The 23,913-nt window shown below is 57.8% G+C and overlaps 1 protein-coding gene across 3 annotated transcripts in view; it reads left to right on the forward strand.

Moving 5' to 3' along the window:
• Positions 1 to 23,913, forward strand: part of EVC2 (EvC ciliary complex subunit 2) — a 60,725-nt gene that overhangs the window by 32,702 nt on the left and 4,110 nt on the right. For all 3 annotated transcript variants that reach the window (XM_036227492.1, XM_036227490.1, XM_036227491.1), the window contains 9 exons: positions 53 to 228; positions 2,090 to 2,249; positions 5,173 to 5,627; positions 9,569 to 9,773; positions 10,878 to 11,000; positions 16,019 to 16,246; positions 21,195 to 21,409; positions 22,784 to 22,871; positions 23,592 to 23,788. In XM_036227492.1, the coding sequence (XP_036083385.1) occupies positions 53 to 228; positions 2,090 to 2,249; positions 5,173 to 5,627; positions 9,569 to 9,773; positions 10,878 to 11,000; positions 16,019 to 16,246; positions 21,195 to 21,409; positions 22,784 to 22,871; positions 23,592 to 23,788 (1,847 nt within the window). The remainder of the gene's footprint in view (positions 1 to 52; positions 229 to 2,089; positions 2,250 to 5,172; positions 5,628 to 9,568; positions 9,774 to 10,877; positions 11,001 to 16,018; positions 16,247 to 21,194; positions 21,410 to 22,783; positions 22,872 to 23,591; positions 23,789 to 23,913) is intronic.

Genomic DNA, 23,913 nt, shown 5'->3' on the forward strand with positions numbered 1-23,913 from the left:
TTTCTCTACGTCTTAATCAGGTGTATTTTCTTGATTCGTTTTTTCCCAACAGGAGGAGGTAGAAGAGTTAATGGACTTTTTCCAGGCTAACAAGAGGTACCACCTGAGTAAACGGTTTGGCCACAGGGAGTACCTGGTCCAGAACATTCAGTCGTCAGAGACCCGTGTGCAAGGCCTTCTGAGCGCTGCTGCTGCCCAACTGAGCCTCCTCATCCAGAAGCACGAGAGGTAAACACCCCCCTCCCGGCCCCACTGTCCACAGGGTGCGAAAGGGCCGCCCGGCAGCCTCGCCCAGGACCACCTGCTTCTGTCCCTTCGGCGAGCACAGCGGCTCCTCCTTACTCGTTTCTCAGGAGGAATCCTCTAGTTGTAAGACTCCTTTGCAGTGTAGAACTCTAAAACAGGGCACAGTAGCCACGGCAACCGTACCGTGAACCCCGTGAGCCCATCATTCGCCTCCGACAGGGGCCGCCTCACAGCCAACCCCGATGCGGCTGTATGTCCCCACCCCGGGTTGTTCTGAAGCAAGCCCCCCACATTGCATCGAGAAATCGGCGGTGGACGCTCACATGAGCTGTGTGACAGGAGAGGCCTCTGCCCCGGCTCTCGCATTCCCCTTTGGGGTGAAGTGTGAACACACAGATGCTCGTCTCGGGGTCCGGCTGGTTTTCCTCAGTAGCCGTGGGGCCCCCCCGTGGTGGGGCAACCCCTGTCCTCAGCCACGCTCCTTCTCATTAGGACTTTGAGGCCCTCAATTGTAAACTATGAAATTTATTCTTTTTAAGCTTCGAGAAGCTCTGAAACGAGTCGGGGCATGACTCTAAAGTTGGTTTCTTATGACCACCTTTCTATGAAGGCACAGGGTCCTGTAGTTTTGTGAATTGGTTCCACCACCTAGTAATGTTATTAGATCTTTGCAACACTCTGTTTAATGAGGATGCTGTAAGGTGCAAACGATGTGGACAGACGCTCCTTACCGAAGATGCTGATGAGTTTGCCACCGCAACTGACTTGACATTCCTGATTAATTTCACTCCAGCGGAAGGAGCACCTCCTTGCCTTGAATAGACTGTACAAGGAAGTATGTTTTTCCTCTGATTTTTAAATTCCATCGTCGAAGGCTGGCTCAGGCTTATATTTTTAAAGCATGTATCTACCATTCATTCGTTCATTCAACTATTTTTCCTTCGAGAAGTTTCCACGGAGAATCTACCCCGTGCCAAACGGGGGGCCCAGCCCAGGGGTGCAGACAGAGTAGGGGTCGCAATAGAGTGTGTGCCGGTCAGGGTTCTCCAGAAAAACAGGATAAGGCGCGGACGAGGGGTCGGCGCGCGCGGTTCCGGAGGCCGAGACGTCCCACCGTCTGCCGTCTGCACACCGGGGCCCCAGGCGACAGTCAGTCTGAGTCCCAAGGCCTGTGACCCGGGGGAGCCGATGACACACGTCCCGGCCCAAGGGCCGGAGACGGCGCGAGCCGCCCCCGCTCAGCGGGCAGCACGCGAAAGGGCTGAACTCCCCCTCTCTCCGCCTTCTGTTCCGTCCGGACCCCCCGTGGGCGGACGGCGCCGTCCTGCACCGGGGAGCCCCTCCGCCTGACGAGGCCGCCGCTTCAAACGCTGCCCTCGTCCGGACCCCCCCTGGTCCCCGCCTCGCACAGACACGCCCAGAAACGGCGACCTCTAACCCGGGGGCCCGTCCAGGCGGGTCGACACGTGGAATTAACCCTCACAGAGTGGTCCCCACGTTTACATCTCGCACGTCGCTTGTGCCCTTCCCGTCACCAGGAACTCCTGACCCCCCCACCCCCATCTCCTCCTGGGAGGTTCTGCCCCACTGCGCGCTGCTTTCTCCCGGAATGCTCGCCCCTCGCTGCCCCCGCGGTGAGCGCCGTCCTAGGCTGGGCTTGCTCTGCGCGTCTGTAGCGACGATGACTGTGTCCTCCCGTGTCCCGTCCTCCTCCTCCTCCAGGGTCAACACTCGTCTGATCCCAGCGAAACCAGCGTCGAGATAAACTCTCGGCCACAGCGAGAGTCGGGCTGGCCGGGGGTTCGCACAGCTCGCCCAGTCACCCGGCGTCTTTTCCGCCCAGAGCAGGGTACTTGGATGAAGGTCAGACGGAGGCGCTGTTGGAGCGGGCTCAGGCGGAAGTCTTCTCCGTGAGACAGAAGCTGGACGGCGACTTAAAGCAGGAAAAGAGGAGGCTCCGCCAGAAGTTAATAGTCAGGAGGAGACGCGAGGTTCTGCAAAAGGTACCGAGGGAGAGGCGCCGCGTGCCCCCGCCCAGCCTTCCCCCGCGCCCGCCCGCCCGCGGCGCCCGCCGCGAGCTGCCCGCGTGGCGGCCGGGCGGCCATCGTGCCCCGCCCGCTGTGGCGGACCGGTACCCACGTCTTGGCGTGCTGTGCCGGGAAGGGCTCCGCACACCCGTTCCGGTCCCAGGAAGGCGCAGGGTCCTGGTGGGCTCGCGAGGCCAGCCTTGGTGCCTGACCGAAGGATGGCCATGCGGCGCCGTTGACCGAGCGTGTGCGCAGCGCTGTGCTGCGCGACGGAGGACCCCGTCTTCAGTCCTTACGTCCGTCAACGCGGGGGGGGGGGGGGGGCGGGGGGACTGCTGTTTTCTCTTTGTTTAAAAAAAACGAGGACGCTGGGCTTAGAGGGTTTCGGCGTCTTAGCCTGTGCAGGCTGCTGTAACAACGCCGCAGGCTAAGTGGCTTATGAGCAGCAGGACTGTGTATCTCCTAAGTCCAGGGGCTGGAAGCCCAAGGCCGGCATGGCACCGGCGAAGGCCGCTCCCGGGTTGCAGGCGCCGACTTCTCAGTGCGTCGTCACGCGGGGGGAGGGGAGAGGGAGCCCGGTGAGGTCTCTCCCGTGAGAGCACGAGTCCCAGGCGTAAGGGCTCCACCCTCGTGACCCCAGCACCTCCCGAAGGCCCCGCCTCCGCACGCGGTCAGGTGGGGCGTCGGGCTTCAGCACGTGAGCGATGCGGGAGCACGAGCATTCAGGTCACAGCACCGAGTGACATGGGCACGGCCAGGTGTCCGGTGAGAGGCAGACATGGGATTGGACCCAGGCCTGTCTCACTTAGAGCCGTGGCCTTGTTCTCGATGCTGGCCCGCTCGGATGTCTGCCGCCTGGCGAGAGGGGACTCCGGCGCGTAAACACACACACGCACCGTGGTCAGCTCGCTTCACGCCGTACACAGTGCACTGCAGTGGGGGCGGGGCGGAGAGGAGGCGGCCCGTCCGGCTGGGCAAGGCTTTGCGGGGCAGGTGCGGCTCATCCCGAGACCCAGGGGGCTGGGGAGGTGGCCCGTCCGGCTGGGCAAGGCTTTGCAGGGCTCACGCTGAGACCCAGGGGGCCGGGGAGGTGGCCCGTCCTGCTGGGCAAGGCTTTGCAGGGCTCACCCCGAGACCCAGGGGGCTGGGGAGGTGGCCCGTCCGGCTGGGCAAGGCTTTGCAGGGCTCACGCTGAGACCCAGGGGGCCGGGGAGGTGGCCCGTCCTGCTGGGCAAGGCTTTGCAGGGCTCACCCCGAGACCCAGGGGGCTGGGGAGGTGGCCCGTCCTCCTGGGCAAGGCTTTGCGGGGCAGGCGCGGCTCACGCCGAGACCCAGGGGGCTGGGGAGGACGTTGCAGGTGGCGAGGAGGCACTCAGGCGAGTGTGCCCCACTGTGCCTGGGACGCTGAGAACATGACAAGCCGCAGTGTGCAGAGGGACAGGGCAGGGGCGGAGGGGGTGTGCCCAGGGGTCAGGGCACGGAGTGCCAGCCTGGGGCGCTGCCTTGCTCTGAGGATGGCAGGGAACGCTGGAGGGTTTTCAGGGGGAGAAGGATGGGATCGGACTTAGGGCATAGGAAGCTCACACGAGCAGCCCGTCAGATAGAGCCGGAGGATCCCAGGGTACAAAGCAATAGGAGGTTTGGGTGCTTGTCCCGGTGAGAGCCGACAAGGACCCACAGCCAAGACAGTGCTCTGAGCCCCGGGGGATGGGACAGATTCCGAGACCATCCGGGACATCCCGAGTGACACCTAGGAGGTTGTCTGGCACCATTTGGGAAGGAGAGAAGGAGAGACAGAATACCTTTTTAACTTGCACGATAGAAACTCTGCTTGTGATGATCACGTTTGGGGCCCATCAGAAAGCCATGAGTCTCACGTTGGCCGGTGGCCTCTACCCCATCGTGAGCATCACCTCCTCCATCTACATTGGCCAAACAATCAAAAGAGTGGGGCCCACGGCCGCCTTTCTGTGACGGTCAGGCGGGCGCAAGGTTAGGATCCGAAGGGTGGACTGCAGAAGTTCCAGCACCTCCTGCGAGCGTGACCCCTTGCGGCTGCCTGCGGTGAACCTGTGACTGACGGGCGCTAGCACGGAGCTCCGCCCAGAGGCCTGGGTCGCATCTGCCCTGCCGAGGCCCCATCACGGGCAGAGGGGAGGGAGTGGCACTCTCGGGTCACCGAGAGCCACGAGTGTAGGGGAGACCGTCGCATGGTCTCACGGGATAGAACCGAGACGAGGGGCAGGTGCGCCGTGGCACGCGACCCCGTGGTGACCGTGGCCGTGGCCGTGCGTGCCGGCTTGTCCCCGCTCCCGGACCTTTGCTCCCCCCTGCTCTCTCCCGGGGACGCTCTTCCCCCCAGCTTAACCCGACCGAGCTGCGCCCCCACCCGTCAGGTCTCTCTCGGGTGTCCTTCCTCAGAAGGCGTGCCCCGACCTCGTGTACGCCGTCTCCCGGGAGCTCAGGGCGTTTCCTTGTGGATCGTCGCAACGCGCGGCCGCGACGTGCCTGGCTCACAGGAACGGTGACGCTCCGTGTGCAGCCGCTCCGTGAGGGGCGCCCCGTCGGTGCACCCCGCTACCCTCCACGCTTCGCAGATCGGGAGCCGAGACGCAGCGAGGACACGCCGCTCGCTTCCGTCACTCGGCCTGTCGGCGGGGGGGCCGCGAACGGACCCCGGGGGGGTTTGCGTGCTGGAGACGCGTGGGGCAAATGAAGTTTTCCCTACGTTCTGGGCTGTTTCCTTGAGGACGCTTTTGTCCGTGTGAGCTCATCGGGGGGGGACGGGGAACGTTTCAGCATTCTGTGCCTCCTTTGACAAGTTTCCAGTGTGTTCTGAGGGGCTCTGTGCGCCGGCGCTTGCCCCCCACCTCACTGTCCTTTCCGGAATTCCCACCAGCTCAAGGAACAGCGGAAGGAGCAGCTGTCCCTCGGGGACGCCTTTCGGGCCGCCGAGGACGTGGGCCAGTACCTGGGCCAGTGGCGCAGCCTGGTGGCGGGCCACACCGCCGCCCTGGAGGAGCTGCAGGGGCGCCTGGACCAGGCGGCGCTGGACGGCCTCCGGGCCCTGAGCCTGCCGCTGTCCCGGAGGGCCGCCGAGGAGCTGTGGCGCCTGCAGAACGCCGCGCTGGCCCAGGAGCTGCTCCGGCGCGGCGCGCCCTGGCTCTTCCTGCAGCAGGTCCTGGAGGAGCAAGGCAAGGACGCGGCCGCCCGCGCCGGGCAGCTGGAGGCCGAGGAGAGGGACCGGGACCCGGGGGGCGTCCAGAGCGTGCGGCAGAGGATGACGGACGGCGATTTGGAGGCCTCGACGGAGGAGCAGGCCGAGCTGAGGTGCTGGGAGCGCTGTGTCTTCGCGTGAGTGTGTCGCGGCCTCCGCTCCGCCCCCCAGCGAAGGGCGGGACCCCCCCCCCCGGGTGGAACCCCCCCCTCCGTGGGCATGGGGTGGCCGAGCACCCGGCTGATCAGATCCGCCCTTAGCTGGGGGGCGGGACCCCCGTGGGCATGGGGCGGCCGAGCACGCGCCTATGAGATCTACGGGGACTCGCAGCCCAGGGGCGGAGGTCACCGCGAGACACCCAGGGCCCCTCGGGGCTGCGGAGCGGATGAGCAGGGGCTGTGGGAGCCCGGCTTTGAAGTAGCAAGGGGGTGGGGTGTCCCCTGGGTCCCCCGGGGGACGTGATTTGTTCGCTCGAATAATGTCATGGGCAGCCAGAGAATTGGAGCCCTGTGCTGACGCGTGAGCAGGCGCTGTGCCTGGTCCCCGGGTGAGAGGTGATGTTTGACGAGGGGGGGAGGGGCGTCCTTTTCCCTTTAACCGATGGACCTGCCCGTCTGCATCCCTTAGGGCTGCTTTTCCTTTCCGCAAACCAAGCAGCAGCCGCCCCAGAAAACGCCGACTACGCAGATACACGAACAACAGACACATGTTCAGCATTCTTTCCTCGGTTTAGACACTCCCCAGTTCAAGCTGAGTCTTAGCTGCAGTTCAAATTCTGAATCCCGAGCCCTATTTACTGGAAATGGCTTCGCCGGCATGGGAGGGAGTCTCAGCGTGTCTGGGAGGTCCGTCTGTCCCCCACGCGCGCCGCTGACCCAGCTGCTGGACGCCAGGGGTCCCGCACTACTCCGAGGCCTGTGCTCCTCTGGAACCCTCTGAGGGATCAGGTGGCAGAGCCCCGTGCTGCAGGGTCCCTCCTGCCTCCTGCACGGTGCCGTTCCCGGGACTGGCCTTGCCGCTTGGCAGAGCAGGCCCCTAGGTGTTTGCAGTGGCATCGTCTTGGGTTCAGTTACCCGGCCTTTCGGCTCATTCTCATCTCGCTTTTACGGTTCTGTCCCCGTTGATTTTCCCGGTCTTCATTCGTGGGTGTTTTCTTGAACGAGCCAGGTGCTGTCTTCTCCGAGCCCGCGACTATCACTTCCTTAAAAATCACTTCCTTCAATGCCGCTTCCTGGTCCCACGAGCTGTTTTCAGCCGTAATCACGCGGCTCAGCCTGCATCCCACCGAGGTCTCTGTGCGTGCCCCATCCTGCCGTGACTCTTCAGAGCCTCTGAATCGGACTCGACCTCCCCACTCCCAGATGGTCGTTCTCATCCGCTGCGTTTGGACCCGTTTTGCCGGGACTGTTATTAAAGCCGACACTGATTTAGTTGTTCAGAAAAAGAGAGATCTCGCTTCAAGATTGGAAAAGTCTTTATGATTTTTCCCAGTGTCGAAGAGAGTCAGCCAACAAACAACGCACGCGATGTGAGTCTGCTCAAATGCCTTGCTCCTTCGAGACGCTAAAAGGCTGCAGCCTCTCGTCTGAGGCATTCCGTAAACACGGCTTTGCACAATCGTTGAAGCACAGATGTGTAAGCTTCCCGAGTCCCGGCAGGGCAGGCGGCTCTAGGAGTCCATCGGGACGCATAGTTCTGGCCAGGGAGATTGTGCCTTGGACACTTATGTCCCAAGTTCTTGCTTGGATTTCAAACTCCTTCACAGCAGAGCCCGTAGTTCTGTATTATTTTGGCACCTATGGGGTGGAGGATCAAGACGAGACCACCCAGGGCCGACCAGGTTTGAAGACTGCGGGGCGGGGGTGGGGGGGTGCTGGTGACTCACCAATTTCAGAGTTGTTTCCACTTTGCGTTCCTCGCACCCAGCGAACTCAGGGAGCAAAGCCGCTCCACTCGGGAGGGGCAAGGCTGCAGCCGGTTTCCCGAGGGCCTTTAAAATAATCGTAGACCCCATGGGGTGAGAAGCCGGGAGACGGGTGTCAGGGGCGTGGACTTGGGGTCTTTAGACCGTTTCTGGCCGGGGCCCGCGTCGGCCCTGGCTGTCTCATTCTGCTTCCATGAGAAAGTTCCAGCCGACAGTCCCACTGATATTTGGGTGTGATGGGCCTGGCCCCTGCCCCCTAGTTGTATCCTGCAGACATTTCTGCATGTTAAAACTTTCACAGAGCGTGTTTTATGCAGCCGGTGCAGGTCGAACAAAGCCAGAATAGCCGAGCGAGTCCATTTGTCTAAAGAGAACGTTTGCTCAGTGAAGAAATGAACACATTGTCCCAAACTGGAGGGAAGAGAAAAGGCGTCTCGCCTCCCAGGTCAGGGAGGAGGTTCTGACCAGATGCCCCCAGCCGGCCCCCCTCATGTCTTCCTGGCCAGAACTGCGTCCTGAGAGGCTGGCGAATGAGCTGTGGCTGGTCGTGGGCCACATGCCTGGCCTTGGAGGAAGGCGGTCGTCCTGATGTCATCTGTAAATTCAAAATGAGTTGCTAGAAGGATTAGCGATGTGTGGGCCAATGTGTTTGTTTCCTGGGGCCGTCATGATGAAGTCCCACAAACTGGCCTGAGACAATGGGAATGTGTCCTCACACGGTTCTGGGGGCAGGAAGTCTGGGGGCAGGAAGTCCTGCTCCCTGTGAAGGCCCTGGGGGGACGGGGGAGGGTCTTTTCCTTGCCTTTCTCTTAGCTTCTGGTGTCACCTCAATCCTTAGTGTTGGTCGGCTGGTAGACCCAGCACTCCGATCTCTCCTTAGTGTTGGTTGGCTCGTAGACCTGTCACTCCGATCTCTGCGTCTTTTGTCGCATGACTGGCTGTCTCTGTCAGTCTTTCCACTTTTCTTATAAGGATACCGGTCACATTGGATTAAGGGCCCGCCCTTCTCCAATACCCCTGACTGGCATTTTAATTGTATCTGTAAGGACCCTGCTTTCAGATAAGATCGTAGGTAGTACGAGTCAGGACTTGAATATATCTTTTTGGGAGAGCACAAATCCACCCATAGCAGCGCGGTTTTCAGCATGGAGTGTGTTTTCTCTACGTGACAGCCGTCGGTCTCATCCTTTAAGACCCAGCGCAGGCCCCCCTGTTCCCGGCCTACCCGAGCTGCGCGAGACGTCTCTCCTCTGGGTTAGGAGCCCCACGTATAGTTTACTGCTAACCGGGGTCAACAAACGATCGTTTGTTTGTCTCCGTGTCTGTTTCGAGAGCAAGACGAGGTCACCCCCGGGGCCATGCGCCCGCTGACGCACAGCCTCGCGGCCCCGTGAGCTCCGCTCGGCACTCCTGGCGCCCGCACAACGCGGCACCGAACGCGACGGCCTTAGATTAGATGCCCGAGAGGCGCGTGCGGCGCAAGGCGTGGCTGCGAGATGACGGGTTTTCCAGGCGCGATTTAACTAGCGCCTCGATCTGCATTGCCAATGTTCCCGTCCCCGGCAACCACCCCCTGCCCCTGCGTTTCCTGTGGATGAGAAACATGGCTGTTCTTTATTTATTTATTTTTGATTGCCCTTTATTTATTTACTTTTGAATTAATTTTAAAATCGTAGCTGCCGTACAGCAGCATCTTCGTTTCGGGTGCAGTCGCTGTGATCAGACGTTTGCATCCCTCGCGGCGTGGTCACTGATAAGCCCCCCCCCCCCACCTGACCCTGCACGTCGGCGTCACCGTGTTACCGACCGTCCCCAGAGCTGCTCTTGGCATGCCTGGGGCTGTGTCCGCAGCGGGCGGCGCGGGCTTCTTCACCCCCCGGCCCTCGCGCCCCCGGCCGGCCCCTCTCAGCTCGTTCTCGGCGTCTGCGAGCCTGTTCCCGGTGTGTGTGTTGGTCTGCTTAGCTCGTGGGACTCTGCACATAGCTGCGATCACGCGCCGTCTCTGTTGGACTTCCTTCACTTAGGTCCGCGTTGTCCCCAGGGGCAGGACCGCGGGCCCCTCGGGGGACGAGCGGGGAGGGGGGGCGCGGCCCGTCGCACCCCGGCCGCTGGCCACCCCACACACACGGCCACCCCGCGGCTCTTGCCTCGCAGGCGGCTCTGCTCGGCGGCCTTCTCCCTGTCCGAAGAGGAGCTGCTGCGGGCGAGGCGGGACGTCCACGGCAGCTTCGCGCAGATGGACAGGAGCCTGGCCCTCCCCCGGATCCGCGCCCGCGTCCTGCTGCAGCAGCTCCACACGGCTTGGCGAGAAGCGGAGTTCCAGAAGGTGGACCAGGCCCCGGCCGCCCCTGAGCTGCAGGTGCGCGGCGCGTCATGGGGCGGGGTGGGGGGCCCTTGACCGGCCTCTCCCCCTTCCCCCGGCTCCTCCCCTCCCACTCAGCCCCATTCCCCCCCTCTGGCATCTGTACTCCTGGAGCCGCCAAGCTCGTCCCAACCTTGAGGTCTGCCGTGGACACACTGGTGCCCAGGTCCCCAGGCGTGTGTCCTCTCCCGGGTCACCAGCAGCCGGGAGTGCCGGCTGCTCACAGCTCGCGGCCACACCCTTCTCCTGGGCAGATGGGAACCACCTGGCCTAAAAGGTCACTCCCTTCCGCCCCCTCAGCCACAGCCCCGTGACTGTCCTCAGAACCAAATAACCCAGCACTGCCTCAGGGCGCGAGCACCTGGCCTTTTCTGTAAGTGGGCTGAGGGAGACTCGCCTCAGCTCAGGTGGGCAGGAGGCAGAGTCCCCGCCTGGGCCTCGCAGGGCGATGGTCGACGGCTGCCTTTTTCTGAGCACCTGTTAGTTATTCGTTTTCGTGTCCGCTGATGGTTCTCTCCATGACCATCTAAGGTTCAAAGGACAGGGCTCCTTCGTCACGTCCCCCGCTCAGAGAGGCTGACGGGCTGCGGTCCCAGCTGGAAGGAGGTGGACCTGGGTGCTGTCTGGGTGACTGCAGAGCTCTGGCTCTGCGCACTAGGGCAGGGCACCCCAACCCCCGGGCTGTGGACTGGTACCGGTCCGTGGCCTGTTAGGAACCGGGCCGCACAGCAGGAGGTGAGCGGCGGGCCTGGTGAAGCTTCATCTGTATCTGCAGCCGCTCCCCAGCGCCAGCATCACCGCCTCAGCTCCACCCCAGATTGTCAGGTGTTAGATTCTCATAGGAGCCCTGGTCCCTGGTGCCACAAAGGTTGGGGACCGCTGCCTGAGTGGCCCTCTCCTCTTTGTGCGTAGAGGAGCCCCCCAGAGACCATGGAGACTGAAGGTCTGCGAGCTGAGCTGGCTCCGGAAGGGTCAGCGCTGTCCTCCCTCCGGCTGGAGGCGGCATGAGCTCTGCGCCGCGGCAGCCCCTCGGCTCCGGGAGACTTGGGGCCGCGCGGGGGTGCAGGTGGTCACTCAGTGCTTCCCCTGATCTCTCTCCAGCCGCAGTCCAAGGCGAGGAAGTCACGCTCCAAGAGCAAAAGCAAGATAGACCTTCTGAGGAAGCGCCTCGAAGATAAAATTCAGCTCTTTGACGAACCGGCCCCTGAAGACCTGGTTGAGAAGGTCGGTGTCTCTGCCTCGTTTGGTAGTGCTCAGGGTGCCTGGCAGGGCCGGCGGCCGCCCCGCTGGCCGAGCACCGCGAGCCCCTAGGGCGACGGCTGCCTGTCTCCACCAGACACCGTGTTTCTAAGTCGCGGTCGTGCGCTGGGACCCACCGCTGTCCCCTCATGCCGGTCACCTGGCCCTCCTGTCCGGAACCCCCTGCCCCACCTCCCGCCTGGCCTCCGGGCCTCACCCCGCCACCCACCGTCCACCCCCTTTCCTCCCCTAACCTGCGTCACACTGTTCTGAGGAGGCGACGCCACCCCAGGCTGGGCCCGGCAGCGTCTGAGGGCGTCCTGGTCCCTGCCCCCTGCCCCCTGCCCCCTGCCCCCTGCTCCCGGAGGGTTTCCTTGGAGGAGATGGACAAAGCACTTGAAACGACGGACCGTGATCTGTGCCGTTAAGGACGTGAATAAGGGACGCAATGGGGACCTGGGTGGGGCAGGACCGGGGTGCGGGACCGCAGGTGGGCTCCCTCTGAGAAGGTGGCGTGTGTGAGCTGACGCCATGTCACCACTGCGGGGTGCTCGCTGGCGCCCCAGCATCGGGGAGGCTGGGCTCCCGGGAGGCGGGGCGGGGCGCATCCCGCTACGGCTCAGCACCTTCCGGAGTTGCTGTTTTTCTTCCCGCCTCCTGTCCACATCCTTTGCGTCGCGGTTCGTTTGTTTATTTACCTTTTATGTTTAGCGTGTGTTTCTCAGAACACAAGCGCCTGAGCTGGCAAAGAGCCATCGGTCAGTGGCTCCTGCCAGGCATGTCCCGTCGTCGAGGTCCGAGGGGCCCGGGAAGTGGCACCTGGTCCCCGCCCGTGGTCGCTACCCAATCGAGGAATAAGACAGACTCAGGCAGGGAGAGGCAAAAAACGCCACCTTCCTGACGACAGAGGTCGTTTCCCGCCGTTGTGCAGCGGGGGACCAGCGCGCCTCGGGCCCCGCGTCAGCGCGAGGAGGGCTCTGACGACGATAACACGCCGGTCACGGCTTTACGTGAGCAGCGGGGGCGGGAGGCCGCCTCTCCGCTTCGGAGTGGGCCGCGGTGCCGGCTCCTCCCGGCAGCGGAGCCGCTCGCTCCACACGCGCCGTGATCCGGACCTCAGGGAGCGGCGTTTGTCAGCCGTGGCCGGGTGAGGACAGGCCGTCCTCACAGTCGCATGTCCCGGGGTCAGTTGACGGCAGCCGCTCGGCTCCGAGCGGGAACGGTCAGGCTTTCCGTTTGCGGGAAGTTGAGGAGAGGGAGGACAGCCCGTGGCGTGAGTGCCCGCAGCTCAGGGTCCTGCGGTCACCTCTCGGGGCCGGGCGGTCCATCAGAGCTGTAAGGATGGAGCTGGGTCCTGCTGCCCGCCGACCAGAAACCCGTGGTAAAGCCCTGCCTGGCCGGCAGGATGGTGTCCCCAGAGGGACTCGGGCTTCACGGCTGGGGCTGCAGAGCTGGAAGTACTTTCTGGGTGCCCCCTGTCTACTACACTCTATGACAGACGGACCTCAGCCCTCAGCCCGGCCTGATGGGTTCCTCGCCTGGACGCCCACATCCGTAGAGGTGGGAGAAGGGCCCGGGGTCAGGCCGTGGGCTCGCCTTAGAGCCGGGGGCTGAACACGGCTCCTCTGCCTCCATCCCCCACGCCTGTTCCCTCCAGCACTGTGACCTCAGCGAGCTGTGACCTGTGACCAGGAGACGGCTTCTCTTTGTTCTTTTTTTTTGCTTTACCTTCTGAGAGGAGAATCGGTTTTATCATCTAAACCTTCGAGTTTTTCATTTACGTTTTTATGTCTAACTTATCAAGACTTTTTTTTTCCTTTCTGAATGCTCTTTTCTTAAATAACATTCTTCCATTTTTAAGGCTACTAACCTGCTGTATTTCCCTGAGGACACTAGTATTTTTTTAAAGTTCCTTTTTAAAAGCCCCAGCGTGTTACTGTTACCTCTGCGTTCGCTAGCGGCTTTCCCCAGTGTGGGGACGTCCTTGGTGGCCGGTTCTCACTGAGGAGCGGAGGCTCTGAGCCCGTCAGGGGGCCTGTGGGCCGTGTCCTTCACGCTGCCGTGGCCGGCTGGTCCACCCACTGGGGGAGCCCCCAGTGTCGGCATCTCCAGATCTTTCTTGAAGGCTGGTCCATGTCCCCAGAGAAGACTCGTCTCTTGCCTAGTGGTAAAGGGCTGGTGCCGACATTTCAAGAGCCAAAGTGAGGAAGAGAGCTGAGATTTTAGGAGTCAACCTGTAAAGTTTCACCTAGCCTGCTCTTTGCAGTGCGGGTCAGAGAGGTCCGCTGTGAGCCCCTTGTGAGCACCCTGTCTAAGTCGCATGGCTCGTCACGTGGTAAGCTTGCATGTAAGAGATAACAGTTCAACCGAAGACAAAGTCATGCTTGCTGGTTTAAGGCAGTTCCCTTAACTCGGCCTTTGCACTTGGATTATTTTGATGATGGAGTGGATGGTGGTGTCTTTTCAGGCATAGAAATGGATTTTTCTACCTCAGATTTACTAAGGATGTTTATTTAGTGAGGTGGTAGTTCTCTGAACAAGTATTAACCCAGCACACATTTGCTGAGTCCTGATGCAAAGATGTGCGTCTTAAACATTTCCCATCTTCTTACTCCCTCTGCGGGTTTGAAACACATCCGGCAAAGCATGGGTTAACCTGAGCTGCCTGAGGGGAGGCCCGGCCACCAGAATACAAGGACAGGCTTCTATTTGCACTTGGATGCGAGATTCTTGATGTGGAAGGACTTTGCGGGTGACACTCCTGGCCTCTCTCCATCCCTTGCCCACTTTTCTCCAAGGAGGGAGACATCTGATGGGTGGGATCAGATAAGGAGCTGGGCATGCTGGGTGCAGCCCCCTCCTCACTGGAAGCCAGCTGCCTGCAGGAAGCCCCTGTCTCTGCCCAGGATGCCATGAGCCCAGGGGTGAGGGGGGGCAGCCTGCTGTTGGGGGCAGCACGCATCCGTGTGGACACACATCTGAGCCGCATCCTCCAGTCTAGTTTTCATCGACGTTGAAGCTGACGCGGGGCATCTATCTGGTTGTACCGGTTTCCAAACCTGGGCGAGGAGTGTGGGCTTGGGATGTCTTGAGTGCCTTAGAATCCCAGTCATTCTCCAATGGCTGACATGGATTAATTTTATTTTTTGCCTTTGAAGGAAGGACATCACAGTGCAGGGAAGAAGGTACTTTGAAATGCACATGCTATCAGGGAAGCTAGTAGGGAAGTGGTTTGAACTTTCCATTTAAAATAAGAGTGTTTGGCGGCATATTGTCTTGCAAATGAATTTTTATTACTTTCAGCAGCTTGAATATTTAACGAAGCCTGTCCTTAATACCGCATAGAGATGCAAATCTGTATCCTTTCCCGGGAGTTCTTTAACCAAGGATGAAAACGGTCTCTAGAGGCACATCCTGTGCCGCTGGAATTAGCAAATTAAGCTTTCCGAAGAAGAAGGCAGGATTTCGGAGAATCGTTTCTTAATTTCGCTGTCCACGTTGTTCTTACAGTACATGTGAAAGGCTTTTGTCTTCATCCACATTTTAGGTGTGAATTTGCAGAAATAACTTTGGAAGATAGCTCTTGCGGCCTTCTCATCCGCCCTGCATCTCCACAGGGGACTGAGCCTTAAGGGACATTTGGGCCGCTGCCCATCCCAGGGTGGGGGAGAGCGGGGCCACGTGGAGGTGACGTGAAAATCTGAGCTAAGGGCTGGCGTGTAAGCAGGGGGCCCCTCATCACACGTGCGTTCCCTCTTACGGGAGTTCCGCGGGTTTGTGACAGCCCTTCCCACCGCCGCAGACCTGGCGGTCAGGGCCTCTGTTACGTGCTTTCCGCCCACCCCGGGGGCCTCATCTCCCACTTGTCTCAGCTCCAGTCGAATTCACCCTCCCACTCATCCCGCACGAAGCCCACACACTGCGGCCGCAGTGCCTGTGGTCGAGATGCCCTTTCTCCCCGAGTGTCTGGCTCCGTCACCACTCAGTTCAGACCCGGTGTCTTCACAGCCTTTCCTGACCCCTCACCCCCTCCATCCTCTGAAACTAGCCCATAGCATTGTGTCTGGACCTCTGCGTGGCACTGACCCCCTTCTACCTTGAATATGTATATTAATACCACCAATAACGGCAAAAGCTAACATCTGTCGAACATTCTCAAGTGTCAGGCAGTGTTCTAGGCAATAGCAAGAAGCGGGTTATTTAATCATAAAAATACCTACACGCAAGACTTCCATTTCCGGGTAAGACAGAATGCGAAGGTTCCGTTACCCACTTGTGAAAACAAAACAAACCAAAAAAAATGAACAAAATACATGAATCCATGGTTTTCAAGGCACAGGGCAACAGTCGGAAGTGATCTCTAGGAACGGACAAATGAGCTGAGCCCAGTGACTGTCCCACTGATGGCGGCGAAAGGGGACCAGGCATTGGCCGGGGGAGGGGGAAGACTCCTCGCGGGTAGGAGACGGGGCTAAGATCGTAATTCAGGGCAGCCCAGTCGGCTGGGTTTCAGCAGACACGACCAGGGTGCAGGGGCCTTCCAATCACAGCGAAGATTCTGGACAGTCACAGAGTGTGGTGTGTAGGGCCGCGAGCAGTCAGGAAGGGTGGGAGTCCCGGGGTGGGGACAGGGGTGGCAGAGCAGACCCGTCCAGGCGAACCGTAGCTGGGGTCAGCGTGGGAAGGGCCTCGGAGTCTGTGTCAGGGGCTTTGAACATTCATCCCCTGCAGCGGGGATCCGGGAAGGTTATAGCGACACGGGTCACTTTCATGTCAACACGATAAACGGTGGATGAACAGCTAAACCCGCAGAGCCCCGACGAGGCTTCGTAGGCAGAGATGCCGTGCGGTCCGCACCCGCGCGCTGCTGCCTCGCAGACGTTTGAGACCTTCCCCGGCTGCCCGGCCGAAAGCTAACAGGCTGCCCCCTCTGTAAGTGGCTTGCCCTCTGCCCTTCGCTCTCCTCCCTCCACTGACCGCCCTCTGGCTCGGCCCCTCCCCAGGTCCGAGGAGAACTGCTGCGAGAGAGGCTGCAGCAGCTGGAGGCCCAGGAGGGCCGCTTCGCCGAGTCCCTGGTCTCCCTGCAGTTCCAGAAGGCGGCCAGGATGGCCAAGACGCTGTGGGCGTACACCGCCCTCCTGAGCGTCCAGGACCTGCTCCTGGAGGAGCTGAGCGAGTCGGAGACGCTGACGAGGTCGGCCTGCGTGCAGATCCTGGAGTCGCACAGCTCGGTGAGTGTGTGCGGGAGCGGGGCGGGCCTGCGCGGTGTGGGGGCGGAGCCTGCGGGGCGTGGGGGCGGAGCCTGGGGGTCGAGGGGGCGGAGCCTGCGGGTGTGGGGCAGAGCTTGTGGGGCATGGGGCGGAGCCTGCGGGTGTGGGGCGGACCCTGCACAGTGTGGGGGCGGAGCCTGCACGGTGTGGGACGGAGCCTGTGGGGTGTGGGCCTGCGCGGTGTGGGGCGGAGCCTGAGCGGTGTGGGGGCGGAGCCTGCGGGTGTGGGAAGGAGCCTGCTGGTGTGGGAAGGAGCCTGCGGGGCGTGGGGCGGAGCCTGCGGGTGTGGGGGCGGAGCCTTGTGGTGCGGGCGGAGCCTGCGCGGTGTGGGGCGGAGCCTGCGCGGTGTGGGGCGGAGCCTGAGCGGTGTGGGGGCGGAGCCTGCGCGGTGTGGGAAGGAGCCTGCGGGGTGTGGGGCCTGCGCGGTGTGGGGGCGGAGCCTGCGTGGTTGGTCATCCACAGGTTCTTAGGGCCCACCCCTGGTCTTCCACATCCCCGCGTCCAGCCGGTGCTGCAGGGTCGTGGTGGGGATGCCGTGACGTAACTTGCCTGGGAGGCCGTCACTGCCCGAGACGGCTGTGTTTCATTCCCTTTAAAAAGCATCCCTTTGAATTTTACCGCCATCTCTGAAACTGGGGTGCGGCTTAACAGGCCATGGGACCCATTTCTTTCGCAGCGCCATGAAAAGTGACAGTGTGGCGTTTGACCAGTGGCACGTTAGGTGCAATGAAATGTCAGGTCTTTGCTAACTTTGATACTTCTGGTCACTGCTGTTATTCCAGCATGCCGCATCTTCCAAGGTGTGAGAGCTGTCATCATAAAACGAAAGCTACGGAAGTGACTGTTTCGAGGACTCATTTTAGGTCTTTGATGTGTAGATTTTAGAATTTCCTGCATTATCTGTTTTTACAATAAAGTGAGGAAAAAGGGTCTCACATACTTGAGTGCCAAGTACGTGGCAGGCAGGCACTCACAAGCTGCGAGTGGACCCACTCTCATTTAAGCATTCTTAATTCTTAATCGTGCATTTAAGCACGATTAATGATGTTGCAATGCTCTGCTGCTTTATAATTATGCTCTTTGTCATATGTTACTTGTTAAGCTGTGCTGTGAAAAGGTACTGTTACAATGTTCCGTTCTAAAGAAAAGAAATCGAGACTCGGGCGGGTGGCAGGTGAAGTTCCTTGTGACGTCCACTTGGCTGATCAGTGGCAGGAGCTACAAATGCAGTCTGTTTCTGAATTCAACCCATCGTCACCTTGACAATGGGCGTTCTCACAATTTCTTTTAAAAAGTCGTAAATATCAGACTCTGAAGAGTCCAAGACTATTTTCCCATGAACATTACGCGCCCTGCACTGTGAGACTGTTTTTCGGAAGAGGGAGGACGTGGCTGTGTCATTGGTATTCCAGCACGAGCCATCTAGATGCTGGGTGAATTAAAATGAACATAGCGTTTAATGCTTTGTGAGCTCCCGAGAGAGTGTGGGATGTCCCCAGAGGCCAAGGAAACTGGATGGAGAAAGCGAGATTCTCAGAGGGACATGAGCAAACTGACGCTGAAATCAGGCGGCAAAGGACGAGACCTGGAACCGGGGATTTGGGGGGTGATTTGGGGGATAATAGAAGATGGGGGTGAGGGCCGTCCAGAGGTGGTAGAACCCCCAGTAAGAGGGTGGGAGGAGAAAGCCACCTGCTGTCAGAAGAAGCCACCAGGGAAACAAGTACTTCAGCCATTCAGTGGTGACAAATCAAAATGGTCCCAGGTTGTTTGGCTGCCCTGGTACGTGACTAACTGAAGCAAAGGCCAGTCTTTTCCAGAGAAAAATATTCTCAGTCCAGACACTGCGTGATGTCCACAGACCGAGTTCACCCAAAGATGAGTCCTCCATTACAATGAGAATGTCACAGAACACACCAAGGAGTGCGGGCCTATGTGCAGGAGAAACAAAAAAGCCAATGGGTTAATGCCCCCAAGACTGTAGACGTCTGGGCTATCAGTGTAGACTATAACACAGTGATTTGTGAAACGATTAAAGAAACGGAAGATAATTACAAAATGGTTTAAAATTTGTCATTCACCCAGAAAGCAGAGCGATTCTGTACGTGCAGATGTGTAATAAAAGACCAAAATAACAAGAAAAACTGACAGAGCAGCAGGGAGAAAATGGCAAATTTGTCACCGTAGTGGGAAATTTCATCACACCTCCTTCTGTGGTTGATTGGTTGGCCAAATAAAACACAAGTGAAGACATAGATGAATTGAATAACACATTTAACAACCTGTATTTAATGTACATGCAGAATCTCACAGCCAACAGTTAAGGAATATATATTCTCCACCATACATTGTAACAGTTAAAAATAAATGACTATACGATGTCGTTTTGACCATCTTTCTGAAAAAGGACAGTTAAGTTTAAACTAGTTTTAAAAAGATATTCACCAAAAGGCTATACTTTGGAAATTTTAAAACATACTTGTGAGTAATGCATGTGTCAGATCATAATGGAAATTTAGAAATATGTAGAAAACTAATGTAAATACAACCTATCCAAATTTGCAGGATTCAGCTAAAGCAGTTTTTAGAGGGAAATGTATGCCCTAAACTTATATTACAGAAGAAGAAATTAGGATCATATAAAAAGCTAATAGGAAAACACCATAGGACCTGCAGAAAGTAGAAGGGAAGGAAATAGAGTAAATGCGATTAAAAACAAAAGTACTATAGAGAGAATTAATGAAGTGAAAGTTGACTTTTTTGAAAAATGTCTAATAAAGTATACAAATCTCTGACAAGACTGGCCATTAAAAAGAGATAAGGGACGATAAATTTCAGACGTATAAAAAACAACAAAACTATAGATGCAGTAGATTTTCTAAAACTAAGAGAATTCCATAAGCAACTTTATGTAGACGAATTTGAAAACTGAAATGAAATGGAAAATCTTCTAGAAAACTATGGATTGCCAAAATTGATTCGAGTAGAAAAAAATTCTATATAGTCCTATGACCATGAAAGACATCAATTCAATAGTTAAAAAAAAAAAAATTAAGTTGCACACAAAAAAACCCACCCAACCCCCTGATAGTGTTATAGGTGATCTCCACCAATCTTCAAGGTGGCAGAGTTTTCTAATCTCACATACAAATTATTCCTAATGTTAGAAAAACAGGGACTATTCTTCAGTTCATTTTATGCCGCTCAGATAACATTGAGACCAAAGGCAGACGTGACATTGCGAGAAAGAACCATTGCGGTTCAGTCTCACTAGTGACCACAGGTGTGCAATTTGTAAACAAAATATTGTTAATGCAATTCAGCCATTTATAAAAAAAAAAAAAAATGAATACATGGCCAGGTTGAGCTTTTACCATTAAACATTACCATTGAACATTAAAACATCCAAAATTCACCAGATTAGCAAATTAAAAGAGAACAGGAAAAAAACCCTCATGATCATTTCAGTATATACAGAAAAGGTATTTTGTTGAATCCAACACTTACCAAAAGTTGTACTAGAATAAAACTCCTTAGCAAAATAGTAGGAGGAGGAATCCGGACTACAAGGTATTTACCCAAAACCCACAGCAAGTACCCCTCTGCGCGGGAAATAGCATGTAGGTGGGCCCCTGCCCTGACTTACAGGTGACCAGGTGAGGCCGTCACAGGACGACAGGTCCAAGGCCTGCATCCAGTTAGGGACAAAGTAGGACAGTAAGAGCCTCTGCTTTCAGGTCCCAGTTCAAACCCCTCTTGTCAGCATCTGAGAAACGGCCTCCGTTCAGCCCTAAAACACCTAACAGCGCCTTTTACTGAGACCGCTCTGATTTCTGTTAGTTATGGGGTAGCACACTACTTAACATTTTCAATTCTAGCATCAAAGCGTCCTCACTCCCTAGCATGCACAGGAGAATCGGTGTGTCCTGGATCGAAAGCCAAGTGGCAGACAATACATCGGATGATGTTGTTTTATTAAATTGATGGTGAAATGGTAGATACGATGTATTTTTCTGTCGATTTGCATTTCAAGGGACGAAAACCTGGTGTTTTGCTCCAGATATTAGAAGTTCATTCTGCAGCGTGATCTTCTGTGAAAACTGTTTTCTCTTGGGAAATGGGCTCTCGAGCTCTTAAAACATTCAAGAGAATTAAAAAAGCGTGAAATGAAATGCTTTGGAAGAAATGACTCCTAAGGAAAACCGTATCAAGTACACCTCATTTGGTGAAAGATTTAGACTCGATTTTGTGAAATGGGGACATTCGCGGAGGTGTAATGGAGTCAGAGCCAAGTGGCAAGGATGGCAAATTTAAACGGGACTCAGAAGGGCGACGAGACCCCACACCAACTCCCGACTGTTTGCACTTCAGTTTAAATGGCGGCATATCCACCTTCCCAAGTCTGGAAGCCTCTGGTGTTCCTGTCTCTTCTGCCTGAATCCATCCTTCCTTCCTTCCTTCCTTCCTTCCTTCCTTCCTTCCTTCCTTCCTTCCTTCCTTCCTTCCTTCCTTCCTTCCTCCCTCCCCCCCTCCCTCCCTCCCTCCCTCCCTCCCTTCCTTCCTTCCTCCCTTCCTCCCTTTCTCCCTCCCTCCCTCCCTCCCTTCCTTCCTCCCTTCCTCCCTTTCTCCCTCTCTCCCTCCCTCTTCCCTCCCTCGCTGAGGAGACTGTTCTTAAGCCTGAGTTTGAAAGAGGACTCAGAACCGGCCAGGCAGATGGGGAAAGGCACCGTGGGTGGGGGGAGCAGCGTGCGTGACGGCGGGGGGGGGGGGTGGGGGGCGTGAGTGACCATGCTGCGGCCTCGTCGCTCTGTTGGACACCACCGGGCCAGGTTCTCAGGGCCATGCCGAGCAGGTGCGGTGTCCCCTGCCACCCGCCTGCCTCTGCTCACCGCCCCCCTCCCGTGTGCAGGAGCTCCAGGAGCTGGAGAGGAAGCTGGAGGACGCGCTGGGCCACCAGGAGACGGCCCAGCTGCAGCGGGCCCTGGACCGCCAGCAGCGGTGGGCGGGCAGCGGGCCCGGGCTTCTGAACGAGGCTGAGGACGCGGATTCCGAAAGGCAGGTGTCCGCGGTCCTCCTGCGAGCGCTGAGCAAGAGCCACAGGCTACTGGAGCAGCACCAGCAGAGGTGAGCCGGGCCCACGGCCTGCGCGGTGTCGGCGGCCTGCAGCCCGGGGCACCTGGCCTCACACCTGGCGGGACGTGCCCCCTCCCCCCACCCCCACCCCCACACTCACGCTGCGGTCGGGGCACCGTCCAGCTCTCCGGCCGAACTGTGCTTCTTCCTCGATATCCTTTCTATTTTTTTTTTCTTTTAAATATCATGGAGTTTTTACTGAACATAATACTCAATTTTTTTTTATTGTAAAATAATTATAGACTCTCAGGAAGGTGCAAAATGGCGCAGAGGCTTCCTGCGCCCTGCCCCCTCGGCCTCTCGCCCCCCCCCCCCCCCACACCTTAGGCAGTCGCAGGAACTGACGCCGCCGCCGCACAGTGCCCTGAACGCAGCCGCACCAGACCTCGCCGTAGCGGAGTCGCCTATGTCCTGCGTCTGTAAATTTACGACGCAGACAGCACCCCAGTCTTCTTTTTTTGTTGTTCTTTGCATTTTTTTTTCAACAAACACGAGACAATTAGCCTTTGCCTATGGAGCTGAGATCTCTTGGAAAACGTAACTTTTGACAGCTTCGTGATTCCATTTTTGAAAACGCGCATGCTCGCAGATTAATCGGAAGGGAGCAGACCAGACGGTCATGGGTGTGATTTCTGGGCAGCGCGGTTACAGAAAATTTTAATTTATTCGCTTCTCTTCGTAAACCCAACATGAAAGTGTGGTTCTACCCCACTGATCTGACTGTATGAGTTTGTGCTGAGTTTGTGCGATCGGAGGGAAATGCTCAAGAGGTCGACTTGATTTAGAGCAGGATTTTAGGGTGTTTGATACCTTGATGTGCTCTGTGCTTCGTGGAGGAAATTGCTGACGGTCAGGCTTTTGGTATGAATTGTAGCTGCAGAGGGCTTGGGTCGTACTGACCAATAAGAATGCAGCGTGGATCATTTGTGACTCCCACTCGAGTGGGCTAAGGGAACTGTTCGGTGGACCCCCCACCCTGTTTGGAAGTCGGGAAGCCTGACGGAGCCCCTCATGTGAAAGGGCGCCTCCCCGCCTCTGCGGGCAGAGCCCTGAGCATCCTTGGCAGATGGTCCTGGGTTTGCCGCCACACAAAGGCGCCAGAGGGACCCAGGCCCCCGGTCCTGGTCTTCTTGAGCATGGCCATGACCTTTAATGCTGAGCGTTTTTAAAGTAGGATCACAGATTGTCCTACGAAGCAGTCAAGGCAGGAAGAGGTAAGCCTCTCCTGGCCATGTGTTCCAGCGGGTTTAAAAAATATATAATGCAGATGAGATTTGTGATGCTTTGTTATGTAAATAACTAGACAATCTTCTCATAGGATTGCTTTATAGCAGGACGACTCACATAGGTTTTATTTGACTCTAGTTTGAGAGAGGAGCAAGAGAACAGCGCTGTGCTCGAAGACTTGCTGGAGAATATGGAGATGGACACCTTCGTGACCCTGTATAGCCAGGTGAGAACGCAGTCCACCTCTTGCTGCATGAAACTTTGCCTTTTCTTTACCTGTAGGATGGGAGAGAGAGCACCTAGCCTGTGACAGGACCCGGCAAAGTGCTCGCCACTCATTATCACACTGTGGGGCAGGTTCTGTGATCACCCCCTCACTGACAGGTCCCGCAGGGTCACGCAGAGGGGAAACTCTTGCCCAAGTTCATGCTGGGAAGAAATAAAAATGCTGCCCAAGGATACCTGGCTCCGCACGGGGCCGGGCATGCAGAGTGCGTTGTCTCTCTCTCTCTCTCTCTCTCTCTCTCTCTCTCTCTCTCTCTCTCTCTCTCTCTCTCTCTCTCTCTCTCTTTTATTTTGAAATGATTTCAGATTCCCAGGCAGTTGCCCAGGTAGCACAGAGACTTCCAATGCTCCACCCCATATTCCACTGAGTTCCCCCAGTGGCTGCATCTTAACAAAGCTCTAGCCCAGTACCAAAACCAGGACACTGACATTGCTGTCAAATCTGTCACTGTATCACTCGCAGACGAGTGTAACGAATACCACAATGAGGATGTAGAACTATTCAATCACCACGGAGATCTCCCCTCCCCCTCCCCCCGCCCGCCCCATCTGCCTCACTAAATTCCGTGCGCTCTGGGCTGTCATGCACAGGGAACCACACGGGGTGTGGCCCCGTGGGGACTGGCTTTTCTCACGCAGCATCATGCCCTGACTCCTCCAGGAGCTGAGACTGGCCTCGTACCTGGCCAGGCTGACCATGGTGCCGGCCGGCGTGCTGCACCGGCTCCTGAGCGTGGCCCTGCCCGCAGCCTCGCAGCCCGAGTTGCTGGCCATGCTGGATTCGGTGGGCCAGAAGCACGCAGACCACGCGGAGCAGGGTGACAGCGGCGGGGAGCAGGCCGACCCCGGCCGGAGGCGGTGAGTGCCGGCGCCGGCCGCGAGCCGGAGTCCACGGGGAAAGCGGACGGGGCAGGGAAGACCGACCCCCAAGGCGCAGGCGCACGCGCAGGCCTCGCAGGTCGGCACCTCGCTCCTCACCCAGC

This window comes from Rousettus aegyptiacus, unplaced genomic scaffold, assembly GCF_014176215.1.
Source record: "Rousettus aegyptiacus isolate mRouAeg1 unplaced genomic scaffold, mRouAeg1.p scaffold_m13_p_10, whole genome shotgun sequence".
Classification (NCBI taxonomy): Eukaryota; Metazoa; Chordata; class Mammalia; order Chiroptera; family Pteropodidae; genus Rousettus; species Rousettus aegyptiacus.